The sequence below is a fragment of the Meleagris gallopavo genome, chromosome 3 (genome assembly GCF_905368555.1).
Source record: "Meleagris gallopavo chromosome 3, MGAL_WU_HG_1.1, whole genome shotgun sequence".
Classification (NCBI taxonomy): domain Eukaryota; kingdom Metazoa; phylum Chordata; class Aves; order Galliformes; family Phasianidae; genus Meleagris; species Meleagris gallopavo.
In genome coordinates this window covers 24,013,640-24,027,810 of record NC_139406.1, presented here as the reverse complement: position 1 = coordinate 24,027,810, position 14,171 = coordinate 24,013,640, and the positions used below count along the sequence as shown (strand labels likewise).

Genomic DNA, 14,171 nt, shown 5'->3' with positions numbered 1-14,171 from the left:
ACTTTCAAGTTTTTAACAGGCAAAAAAACAACATCCTTCCACCTTCTGAAGCTAAAGCACATTTCAGATAGGATAGATTTTAATTTCTACTAACTTACATAGCTTGCATTCTCAGACTTTCAGATGTTTAGCATGTTCTAACATGCTCCTCTTTACAAATAAATAAAAATTGCATCCACACATGATAATCAGATGCTACCTTCAGCTGCTAAAGGTATTCTGTCAAGACCTTTTCTCAGACTGCCTCTTGCCTCTGAATTGTATCCCTGAGTCTGGGGAGAACACACAGCTTAATTCATTTGTTACAAGAGCATTTAAATGGAGAAAGTACCAACTGCCAATGCCCTTGAAAGCAATTGACCTTTTAGACTCTGAGATATTAAAATTCATCATGGGAGACTGAATTCAGTCAAGAGCAATTGCACAATAGAAAACATATACAACACTTCAATTTTCTGTAATATGAGACCAGCTGCAAAAGTAATGCCTCCTATTTTACCACACTGGCCCACAATGTCAGAGGTGGATGTTGGTGGTAGGGCAGTAGAGGTTGAACCTTTCCATCAATATTCCATTACATCCTGTTGCCACATGACATATGGCAGCATAGGGGCAGTCTGACAGAACTGAGTATGCATAGGACCTCTGTATGAAGCAAAGGTGTGACAATGAATTCTTCCACATGGAAAAAAAAAAAAAAAAAAAAGACATTTCTCAACGCTTGCTGAATGTTTACAGAGACCAAACAGTGTATGTGAGCACAGTGAGGCAATAGTTGGTGCACTTTCAGCAGTGGTGACAGAAAAAAACACCACATTCTGGACAGCTGTGCACAACTCTCACATCACAGAATGATAAGTATTTCGAAGAGCTCATCATTGTGAGTCAGTGGATTATGACCAGGAAACTGTGCACAGAGCTAAGTGTTGGCTTCAATGCTTAGGAAACAATGATGGCAACATTGGAATATCAAAGTTTGCACAAGATGGGTCACGTCTGCACATGCAGGAACAGAAAGAACACCATATATGAGTTTATCAGGACCTACTGAACCAGTACAAGGCTGAAGGTGAGAGTTTTCTGGATTGCTTCATTACTGGTGACAAGACATAGAGCCGCCAGTACGAGTTGTGATCAAAACAACAGCACATGGAGTGGCGACATGCAAATTCCCCAGGGAAGAAAAAGTCCAAGTTGCAGTCTTCAGCAGGTAAAGTGATATGCACTTTCTTTCGGGATAAGAAAAGCACGACCCTTTTAGATTTCCTGGAAGCTGTACAAATTAGCAGTGCAACGTAGAGGTCAAAGCTGAAGCCTTGAATTTCCAGAGTCAGCCCAGAGAAGAGGATAACCATTCTCTTGAACACCAGGACCCACACCAGTTTGAAGACTGTACCATTCTTGGCTGGACTGTCCTACCATACCCACTGTATGGCCCAGATCCGGCATCTTCTGACTTCCATCTATTTGGGTCAGTGAAAGATAGACTGTATGGGCAACATTTTCCTACCAACGATGCCATCATAGCAGCTGTGAAACAGTAGGTCACTTCTTCTGGAGTTCTTTTTTTTTTTTTTTTAAATAAACTATACCAGTGCAGTCTGCAGGCTCTTGTTCACGGCTGACAAAAACACATTGCCAACGGTGGTGACTACATTGAAAAAACAGTGTTTTCTAACTGGGAATTTGCTCTATAGAGTAGAGTAATCTTGCTCTTTGCATCTGTTGTGGTTTCCATGGAAATAAACAAGAGGCATTACTTCCAGAATGACCTACGTACAACAGAATTTCTTCCACCTTGTGCACAAGGGATATAATGACAACAGCCATTATAAAACCTGATTAAAAGTAAAAAATACACAACCAATACTGTTGAGTACAGACAAACCTACAGCAGCTAGATTTCTGCTCAAAATTAACCTTCTCTTGAAATCCTTTTGTTAAAGTTAACTTTCCAGCTAGCCAACAAAAAACAGACAATCAAAAATCAAATCATCACAAAATCATAAATTAAGTGAATAAAAATGAAATCATTACAGATAAAAAGTTTCCAGTGCATTGAAATTTTCCCTTATCTCCTTCAGATTTTGACTTCTTCCTGTTTAGTAAGCTGTAATCCCGAAGTTTAAAAATGTTATCGGACTGTGTTCTTTAGGATACTTCACCAAGTTTCAGCTACTGTAGTTTATGTTTTCTGCTCTGGAATACAGTTATTTTATTAGTAAATTAACTATAACTGTATTACAGATTTGGTATATACAGTTATACACATCAAACACACAGTAAGTTCTGCAACTGAAAGCTTAAAAGTTGCTGGACACATTAAGAGGGAAAACTAACATCTTGCTCTACTTGCAGAAACTCCACACCTGCGTGCAAACTACTAGGTAGTAGGCAGTCTTATTAATATTTATATGCATACACAGCTTTAATTAAATTAATAATAGGCTGATGATTTTTGAAAGAGTGCCTTTAAACACAATGATGCAAAAAGTATAAATTTTTAAACAAAAGCATTAGTCCTCTTGAAGACTTTATTGGATAGTTACCTCAGGCATAGCATCATTTTAATTCAGCAAAGATTTACAAGGAGATTTATGAGAATGTTTGAGTACCTTATTTCATAAGGGACAATTCTGTATTTTAAAAAAAAAAGCTGAAGTAAATAAAAGAGAATATAGTCTTCTATCACTAAAATTTAGTATGATCAGGCCTTAACATGCCTCAGACTACATCTACAGAGTAAACAGATGATAAATGCAGACAGCTTCTGACAGAGTAGCCACTGTATTTTCTCAATAGTGGCAGGTGAGATTTAAAGGATATATACTTGCCCTGAGATTCAGAGGTCTCACCAAAGTTTTATATTCATGATTCTACTTTAATAGGTACTAAAAATTAAGGGACATCTGAGATGTGTTCAGACATTTTAAATCATTCTGCTATTGGAAAAAAAAATAAAATTAGAAAATACAAATGACTCTACAAATCTCTGGAGACACTCTGTTTATGAGACAGAGGAAGAAGGCTGTGAATGCTGATAATGTTAACAAATCTCTATTTTGAGCAATGGTGAAATCTGGGCTACGTTCAGACACGTATGATTCCTCAATAGACCTTAACCACGGGTTGCATAACTTAAAGCTATAAGTATCTTACTTGGAGGAAAGATTCTCCATTACAAGAAAGATACTGACAGCAGATGACAAAGGTGAATTTGCGGAATTTTCATCTTCTATCACTTCCCTTTCTCTCCCATTTCTCTTGCTTTCCAGGAGCACAGAATAACACTGAAATTAGAAACAATGTCTTTCATAAACCTTCCTCCAAGTTGTAAATACGAGTGGAAAAAAAAAAAAAGCACCACATCCTTCTCAGACAGGATGTCACATAGCCTACCTGGCAGGCAAGCAGCACAAAAACAAATATACAAGAATATAAACACAGATAATGCTTTACTAAACACTCAGGATCTGTCAAGTGAAATAAGATTATGGCTTTCCTTTACTTTGAGGTGATTTGTTACTCGCTATGCAGATCACTATAGTATTTTGTGCTCAATTTACTTTGTAGTGAAGATTTGTTCCCTGCTTGCCTCCCGTAATTCTCTCTCCCAAACCCATGTTATCAAGCGGATGTCAGTTAGGAATACAGGTCTATTAACACAACATTACCAAACTAATAGAAATGCAGCGGTAGGAATAATTTTTCTTTTTAATCTCCTTGAAAACATTATGTCCTATAGCCTAAACTTCATGCTGCGTGATTTACCAGCATGATTCTCAACCTGCAGCTGTGGCATCGCAGTATGCCAGTGCATATCACATCAACTTGTGACAAAACAAGACAAACCAAACCAAGCCAACCTGGCTCCCAGCCAGAAAAAAAAAAGAACACAACCTAGGCAGGAGGATGTGATGTTTGCTATTTATAACTTAAGCAAGGTACTTTAGGGCTGAAAAGAATAAAGAAGCAGTTTGACAGGCAAAGCATTTAATGAAAATGGGGCAAGTAAGAGCTGTTTCTTTTTTCCTGTCACTTCTCCTTTTTAGCTGAAAAGTGAGGACTTCAAGCCCCAAATAAGAAAAAAGTATTTCTGAAACTGAAGTTTCCTTGTTACTTCCAGATGAAATAGCATGCAACAGGCAACTTCCCATTAGTATTCAGATATTATTCTGAAAGTAAAGTAAAACTATACCAATGTACTCAGCAATGCTCACCGTAGGAGTCTGAAGACCCCTAACTGTATATAAGAGAAAAAGAATATTTTCCTGTTAATTACCTTAAAATTCATTTTACAGAGTCCAAAGACCATGGAATTACATCTCATACTTCTAACTAAATTCCAATTCCATGACAGGAGGCAATATTAACATAGACTGAGGAAAAAAATCAGATAGCAGTAGGATAATTACATTATCAACTGCTCTGTGAAACCTGTCACTGGTGACGTGGGAGACTGAAGTTCTATGTTTGATTTCCAGAGTCAACACTACATCTGCTAGCCTTGCAACTGTAGAAACACTTCCTGTGAACTACGCCCACTACATGGAATTCATCATGACAATAAAATTGGATTTCCACAACATCCTTTTTATGTAGTCCTATTTCAATGTCAGAATTCTGTGCTGATTTCTCAGATTTTTTCCAGCACATTTAGGTAACATACAGTTTCAGCAATTTTGAAGGACTAAAACTAACAACTTTCCAAGGGGCTGCTTGCTACACGCTATTGTAAATGACTACTGAAAAGACACCTCTCAAAGCAAAACAAATGTGTTTTAGATATTGTTTTAATATTGTTAAAAACTACATCATAAGCAATTAAACCATGACAAAACCTCAGAAGGTTTTAGTTAAAATGATTAGAGTCCAAATTCATCTTTGAAAACAAAAGAATAGCTCCCAATTTGTGATGCCTCAAAGTTACTCTAAAGTAGGCTTAATTATTCTTAAAAGATGAGAAAAATCACTGTTCCATTGATTCAGATATCAGCTTCCTTCATATGGACAATTTTCCAAATACTAGAAAATTGCTTTGCAATATTAAAATGAAAATCTTCACCTTGAAATAATGACGATTTTTAAAAACACCAAATACATCCAACACTCTATTATATGTGAAGACACATATTCACAGTCCTGTGAAAATAACACAGGGATCAAGTGATGCATTCTTCCTTGTCTCCTGTAAAGGATAAAGGAGCTAAGAGATGTGGCAAAAATTTGGGAATCAAAGGAAGACTAAGTTGGACCAGCATTTACAAAAACAACACAAACATACAGCAAGTAAGATACTTGCAGCATCAAGCTCTCCACGCAACATTCTTCCTTGACCTTGCTGTAAAAACTGAAATTGGAAAAAAATTGACTTGCACATCTTGAGCATTTATGGCTCCCACAGGCTGCCAGCTGCCATGCTGCACTAAGACAGAGCCTCCTGCTTGCAGAGCAGCAACAGTCCTGGAGCAAGGCAAGGTGCTGTGCTGGCAACAGAGGGAACAGCAGGACAGCAGCAATGTGCTGCCAGCTGGCACAGCTTACCAGCACCAACTCCATAGTGTTAGACTTGTGCTTACCAACAAGATGAAAGTTCAAATGGTTTGAGAGTGCACCACCTTCTCATACAAAAAGGGAAACCCCAAGGACCAGAGGCAAATGGGGCCTGGGCCTATTACTGAAAGCGGGAGCTGAGGTGGAAGCCATGCACTTGGGCAGCGATCAGACACCAAATAGCTGGAATTGTATGGCCATGCTTTGCTTGTGCCAGTTAAACAAAGATAAAAAGAGGCTGTCAGAACGCTTTGCAAGCAACAAATGAGTGTTGCCACAAAAAAAAAAAAGTGGAAACAGTTTTGGAAGGCCTGTTCCTATCTGGGGCAGCAGCAGAAGGGGGGTTTCGCTTCTTCCTCTCCTGCCTTTCCTTTTAGCTCTGAATAGACACTTGATCTTCACCACATGTTGCAAGAAAGCCACTACCTCACTGAATGAAAAGGAATGCTCATTTGGCTTGTAAATCTTCCCCTCAGTTCCTGCTTAACTTCCAGGACAGCAGATGCCAGGGCCAAGAGCAGCAAGTGTGAAGCAGCATCAGCAAGGATCCTCTTGCTTCCCATCTAAAAGTGCGTCTGACCATTGGCACAAATCTGCATCCCTCTTTGTTCAGAAAGAACGCTATGTTATCACAGAAGATGATTCCAAAGCAAATACTGCTTCTACACCACTAAAGCAAGACATACTCAAATAAAGACTATTTTGTAAACAACCAAGAACAGTGCCTGATGTAATCATGGCTCCAACCATTCAGTCAAGGAAGTAGCAGGCAGGAATGGGAAGGCAGGAAAGAGGAAAACAGCATTCATCCAGAAGCTCAATAACACTTCTCACTTCCCACAACTTTTCCTGTACTGCATCACAACAGAGTGAAATCCAGGATCTTCCCTGCCGCTGCTAAGTGCCAGAACAGATACCAGGAGCAATAGGCTCTATGCCTGGAGACAAGTGGTTCTTTGCTGTGTTTGCCCCCTGTGCCCTTCACTGAATACCAAAAGTAAACACCAATCACTGAAAGCACTTGCAGCAGGGACATTCCTGCCTGGTTACTGCTGCTGAAGCGTGACATCCTCCTGGCACAGGACAGGTCTACTGCAGAAAGCTCTTCCCTCCAAAGAACCGCCCCTTGGACTCACCATGGCAACACTGCTGCATGCTCCTGGTGGTGGTCTCCCTCCTCACACAAATCCAGCCAACAAAGAGCCATGTTTCTGTTTTGCACTTGCCATCACAAATTTCATAGGCCTCTTCTCTTTGAAGAGTGTCTTCTACCACAGCACTCAGGAGCCCAAACAGATCACGCCATCACAGCTTTTAATGAAAGATCTTCAGAAGCACTGTGCTGATGGAGCCACAGAGTGTTGTGTGAGCATGCTCAGAGAGACCTGATCTGAAGGAGAGGCTGCAAGCACCCTGGCTGCTGTACACAGGGATGTCAGGCAGCTTCAAAAGTAGCAGAAAGAAGCAATGCAGGAGAGTCCTGTGCAGCAAGGATGTCTTTGCTGCACATACGCTCCCCAGCCCAGAAACCACGCTTCATAAACACTTTGCTTCCTATGCTAAGTTACCACACGAAGCCAATACAAAGCTAGACTGCTTATCCTTCCACCATTTGACCTTGTTCACAATAGAACTTTAATTCTGGGATCCTCTTTTTAACATCAGGAATGCCAAACTTGTTCTACCACAGACTCCAACCTCTTCTCCAAGATTTTTCCTCAACCTCTGAAAATAACAAGAAAGTGCTCCAAATGCTGGGTCTGAGCACCCAGCACTCACAACTAATATCATCTGCCTGCATAACCCTACATCAAGCTGTGCTACCAAGCATTCCTCATGGTGGCCTTCAAGAGCAGAGACAATTATCAACCTATGCACCGAGGCAACACTTCAGCTTTCTCCAGTGGTGTATCAGGGAAGTCCTGATACAAGGGAGACACATGCTTTGTAAGGAGAGACATGTTTTGTAGAGCTGAGAGGACAGGTTCATTCTTTTTGTTTAATTGCTGGCTCCTCCTTACCACTTGAGTGAGGTTGAGGACAATGATACTCATTTGAAAACCAAGAAACTCTCTTCACAGCATGAATGCTCAGCACCTTCTGAGCTCAACACATCCACAGTTTACAGCAACCATCTTGCTTTTAAAGAGCAGCACATTTTTCAGCTGATAAAATTCCAGGCCCCACTTGGGGAGGGTCCAAGATAAACACATTTACATCCCACCATTCCCAGAATCCTGGGAACATCATTCTTTCAAAGCTTTTTATAATTTTAATCAAGAAATCACATCCTTTTATGGAAGAGGGCTTGTTTTCATTGGTCCCTCGGTGAAAGGGACAAGTGCATTTCCAGACACAGTGTTGTCAGCTTCCCAAGGATAATAGCAACTGATCTCAAAACACCTACTGGTGTCATAGCCATGTTCCTGTACTGTAAGTCAAAACCAGTACCCTGGTACCGGAGACACATCGGCTTCTCTGCAAAAAGACTACAAAAATTTCATGCTTACAAAACAGCCAGATTTTACAAACTTGGACTTGATTCATGTTTAGCATGAATAAAATGCCAATAATTGATTTAAATAAGACTAAAACATTAGTCCTAACCTCCAATTCCGCAAACTAAGCAAATGCATGAGAGAATAATTATTCTGCAACCTGTGCGGGCTGTAAGTAAATCTTTTTCCTCTCTTAAGCAACAGCACTCTTCAAATTCCAGCAGCACTCATGCAAACATCCAACTAAGTAAGTTTATCTCTACTATCATTAGTTCACAGTTTAAATGAACAAAGCAATGCCTTTAGGTTTGTAATAAAAATAAATGAGGTGACTGCTTGAAAAAAAAAATTTCTTACTAGTATTATTTAGTTAACAAGTACATTCCTATTTAGTAAGTAAATTTTGAAATTTATTGTGAAATTTAGTGCAAAAATTTACGCTACTACTTTTTACAAGAGAAGCCACAACCTTTTTAAGACCAGAAGGAATTGCTACATAAAACTACAGGCCAAGGAAGCCTATGCAGCCACTGCTGTGAAGATTTAAAGACTAATTTTAGCTAAGACAGCATGACAGGAACACACCCAATCATGACTTCAACTTCAAAGTGATGAAGAATTTGTCCTGCCCCTATCTGATGTTATGCTGAGAAGAAAAATGTTCTGCAAGCTCCTATTACTTTGCACCTTCTGCAATATGTAGCCCTTAGTGTATAACTATGGTCATGCATTTCATTCATTAGTGAAACATGAAATTAAAAACACATGCTAAAAAAATACAGCAAGTACATTAAATTCACTTTGTGTTATTTACACTACAGAGAAATCTTAGACTATCTTAGAATTCTGTTCGCAGCATGTTGATTCACTCAGGCAATGAGAAACTGAGTGGGCTTTATCCTCAGTTGTGTAAACATTCCCAAATGCAATAGCTACTTCAGAGCTCAGAAAAGAGAGAGGTGATGCCTATTTTAAAAAAAGAAAGAAGAAACATTTCCATTTTGAGTCAGAAATGTGGAAGCTTCAAATTCAGGAGTTCTCTCTTTTCAAAAGAGAAGTCATAGAAGCAAATGGCTTCCAAGTATAATTTGCATAACTTTTGTTTCTAGTGCAAAATGTCAGCTGTAGAGAAAGAAAATTAAAAAAAAAAAAAACAAAATCAGACTTCATCCAAAGTCCTTCAACTACATTTGCCTTCTCTTTTCTCCATCAAATGTGAAAAAATTAAAGATACTGTTGTAATACATAAAAGAAATGTGAACTACAGTCTACAAAAAAAAGCAGAAAATCCTAAAATCTCTCCCCCAGTGTGATTTATGCATACGAAAGAAACATGATTTGAACAATCTACATTTATCTTCAGGGAGTACACAAATCTACACCCCTCCTTTCCTACGCCAATAGTGAAAGCAAATTCCTATTCAGTCTGAAATAGGAAACGGGCAATGAAAAACTGAAAATATACACGTGCTAAACTTAAGTTGGATTCCTACCTCTTTATTCTGCTAATTTGAGAAAATATATATAGCCTCCATAATCAAAAGCATGCACATTTGTGGCAGAAGGAGCCTGAGAGCTGGTGTGTCCAGCCCTCTCTGACCACTGAGTGCTCTTCAGGCTGGTTGTGCAAAAGGCTGACAGCAACTGTCCATACTGAGCAGTGCAGTGGATAGCCTGGCATGCCTCCAGCCCTGTTTTTGCCAGTGATAGCATTATGGGTGCTGGGGGGGAGACAGAAGTGATGGAGAGTCAACAAAATACAGAGCTAGACCAATGTAACAGCTCTTCAGGATAAATCTGGAGTAATGCTGAAGTCCGAGTCCCAAACACAGCAAAACAAAATGGACAGCCACAGGGTTCACTTCTTCTGTCCAAACAGTGTCTTCGTGCTCTTCTCTTCTGAAAAAGCTTTCTTATGTATTACCCACTAATATCCTGTGATCCAGTTTCATTCGCTATAGTTGTGATCTAGTTTCACAGGGTCTCCTTACTTACAGAGCTGTTGTGAAGATAAGTCACAAGAAAGCCTGCTAGTTCTGCACGGAGACTCAGAAGACATTTTGCAAGCAAAACAAAAAATCCTCTTCAATGCATGATCGGGAAAGAGTGCACTGCATACAAAATAAGAGGCTGCACGTGGAATGCAAGGATTAAAGCTCAATGTAAATAGTTGCTTTATTTGCTACCACTACTGTCCAGTGACTTAGATGTCTTGGTCCCAGTCACGCAAAGAATAGCTATCTTTCTTCATATATATATATATACATACACACATACACACACACACACACGTCTACACAAAATGTGCTGTTGTAGTTTCTTTCACCGAAAGGAAATACTCTTCACCAAGTATAAAATTACTTCAGTTAAGTAATGGCTTAAAGTACTTTAAATAACTACAAAGCTTTAGTTAGTCAACTAAAGAATTCTGTTATTAAATTCTTTAAGTATTTCTCTTACTCTGAACACCCAAAACTTTCATAAGGCACTAGAAACCTCAGACATGCAAGAACTGCCAATTTTACCCTTAGAACACTTCAAAAATAAAATAAGTTTTTTAAAAAGTAAACTATCTTGCTCAAAAAAAAAACCAAACACTTTTTTCCTTGATGAAAACAGAAGTGGCGAGAGAGCAGACAGAATCTTCCCTATTTATTTATCGAAATACTAGAAATACTTGCAACTCCTCAGGCAAGTTTTTTCAACATCTGCTTTCGGCTATTTTGGCTACAGCACCTATAAATTCTAATTATTTTGAGTATTCAATACCATAAATATCCCTGTTGATTTGAATCTCTGTGAGTTTCAACATACAACTGCACTTCACTTGGGTAAGAGGACATTCTGCGAGGATGACATATACACCAATGTACTTCATAGGCAATTGTTATGGATAAAACAGGGATGCTAACAGCTTTCCTCAGTGCCTTAGTTCAATTTTGTGTCTGGGTACCTATGCATAAGCTTACCTGTGCAGGAGAGAGGAAGAACACGTACATATGAATCACTTGAAAGTCAAATGAGCAATCCTTTAGCTTCATGAGAAAGGAACATTGCAGTCCCTTTGCAAAACACAAAATAACTTCACAACCAAAAAAAATAGCAATTACTCTAGAGATTTTTTTTCTCGAAGACAATACACAAGATTAATAGAAGCGCTCTCCTTATGAGTAAGCCCTCTCTCCAAATTAGCTTAAGCTACTGTATACAGCACTAAGCATTTCTACATTTTGTGCATGCTTTTAGGGTTCTGTTGATAGCTGCATCTACACAGGTATTTTGTTTTACAGACATGCACACAATGCATGCTGTTTAGCTCATCAGAAAGAGAAGATTAGTAGTAAAGAGTAAGACAGAGCTCATAAAAAGACAATCATGCAAGTTATAATCACCTACCTGTACTAGTGCGATATGTGCCTGTGTGTGCTGGTTGCAGAGGGTCCCCCTGACTCTGGCTGAGACTCCTCATAGGGGGCTTCTGATAAACTCTGTCTTCGTAAATAGGATCTATATGATGTTCTGGAGACTGCAATGCCCTTAACTCGGAGCCAAGGTGGCTGTGCTGGCTGCTGTAAGATGCCCGAGACCCAGCTGCAAATAGATTTAAGAGACATTTAAGATAGAGGAAAAACAAGCAATAAATACAGACTGATTTCATGAAGTTTACTTGAAAGTTGCAGTTCAAAAACAACCAAAAAGCTTTCAGTATACAAACAGCATGCAATGACAGCAGCAGCAGCTCACTTTCGTTCACTTCAGTTCCATCACCCAACTGCCCACATCTACTGCAAAGGCTATTTTCTTGGAAAGAAGTAACACTTCAGAGACATATTCTGAAAGGCCATTAGAAAATTTTCCCAGGCATGGGGAAGGGGAGAAGCCGTGAGATCCAGGAAGGCCCTAAGCCCAAATATGAGCACAGAACAATCAGGAAGGGGGAGAAGAATCAGAATCAGAACTGGCTTCATGTATTATGGCCATATCTTAATCTAATCATGAAATAAATTAAAGCTGATTAACAGATGTAGTTGTATGAAGGCTAATATTTTTGCTGCTTCACTGGATTACACCAGAATAGTTGAGTCTTACCAATATTTTGCCCTCTACCATTAAAAAAAAAATAATCTACTGCTATGACTTTCTACAACTTAAATCTTCTGAAGATGAATAAATTAAACATACCATCTGGGAACAATATTGCAAGGATACTATACTTTTTCCTCCCCTCTCTAATAACAAGATCAAATGGAATTGCATTAAGTTTTTTTTTGGTACTACTAGAATATTATTTTCTACCATTACATTGAAAGAAAGACTCGTATACATTTCTAGCTGTAATTATTACTCTTACTTGACTTGCTTCATCACATTATGAGCTTTGGTACTATTTGCAAGACTCCCAAAGATAGTCATGACAAAGGCATGAAAATGCTACACACTTGAAAGGCAAAAAGATAGACAACTACACAAGTAACACTTGACAAAGCAGAGTCTTACACCACAATGTGATAATGTGCTAGTTAAAAGCGTAGAAAAGCAATCAGATTTAACTACCACATTCCTTGCCGATACTCCTGTGAGATTAAAATCTGGGAGGCAGGGTTCTACTAACTCAGCTTGGGCTGCCCATACAAGATGTGTAGCCACGCCTGCCGTAATTCTCTACCACATTCATTGTATTTACAGTTTTGCTGCAGACACACTAAATAGGAAGAAAATCCAAAGCAAATATATAAAGTGATATGCAATACTAGTACAGGATAGAAATGAAAAAAGATACACAAAATTACTTAAATCTCATTAAAATTGCCTGGAGGAAAATAATTTCTTCTATTTCCTTCTTTTTAACCAGTTTGTACCACATTCAGGTTTTCTTTGAAAGTTTTCAACGTACATACGTGTTAAGTGGAATATCCTATTTGCGTATTTTTCCCTTCAAATATTTTTCAGACTGAATTGCCATTAGCACACTACTGCGAGTTTCCTCTTGTTCCCTTTATTGGAAAGGATCTCAAAGACACATTTTACCTAGAACTACTGGATTATCCAGGAAGTTGATATTACTCTTAAAGGAGTATGTTCTTCATGATCCACTCCTTTAGCCCTGCATTCAAGAACAGTAAGAAAGACCTGGATTGGAAGAGACCCCAAAGCCCACTCAGCCCCGACTCTGTGCCATGGGCAGGGCTGCCACTCACAAGCTCAGGCTGCCCAGGGCCCCATCCAACCTGGCCTTGAGCACCTCCAGATAGGGGGCACAATAGCTTGTATGGGCAGCTGTGCCAGCCCCTCATCACCCTCTGAGTAAGAAAGAAAAAAAATATTCCTCCCGATATCTAATCTCATCTTCCCTCTTCCAGATTTAAACAATTCCTCCTTGTCCTATTATTATCTGCACATGTAAGAAGTCAGTCTCCCTCTTGCTCATAGAGTTCCCTTCAAGTACTGGAAGGCCACAATAGGTCCCTGCATCATGGTGACTGACTGATTCTCAGAACAGCCCCACCAAAGCATACCATACTTCGGAGTGGTCTAAAATACAGCCAATAAGGTATATACTCAAGTTTTTGCATCAGCTGTTTTCACTGCATATCTGGTTCAGACTGTATTTACTAAAAATTTATAGGAAAAAAATGAGCACAATGGTTCAGTGGTTCAACAATGCATTAACAAAACAGACTTGATACAGAATAGAGAATTACACCTCCCTTCTGGAGGTAGAGCAAGCCTTTTCTCCATTTACAAAGTAATAATGCTCTTTGGAGCAATAGATTTTCCTTGTAACTCTGCTCCCAGTGAACAGAAATAATTTTTTCCCGTTGAGCTCCAAGGCAGTATAATGTAAACACTAACATGCTCTCATTATGCTAGCCCTCTAGTGAGGTAGCCTTAATTCTTCCTCTACCGATTGTCCTAAATATGCAAGTGTCAAATACAGTTCATTAAAAAAAAAAAAAAACACACAAAAACAACACACCACAGTGGTATATTTGATTACCACACATATTATTAGAACTGGAATGATGTTGGACTGAACAGTAAAGATGCATATAACTGGAGAAACTTCTCAACCTGACCTTATTACAGATCAAGCAAACAACACAAAGAAGAGGGAACAAA

General features: G+C 39.0%; 1 protein-coding gene across 7 annotated transcripts in view; it reads right to left on the bottom strand.

The window, feature by feature from the left end:
* The window catches only part of CTNND2 (catenin delta 2), a 625,555-nt gene that overhangs the window by 240,881 nt on the left and 370,503 nt on the right, over positions 1–14,171 (bottom strand). For all 7 annotated transcript variants that reach the window (XM_085220451.1, XM_085220452.1, XM_085220453.1 and 4 more), the window contains one exon: positions 11,448–11,642. In XM_085220451.1, coding sequence (XP_085076577.1) covers positions 11,448–11,642 — 195 coding nt within the window. The remainder of the gene's footprint in view (positions 1–11,447; positions 11,643–14,171) is intronic.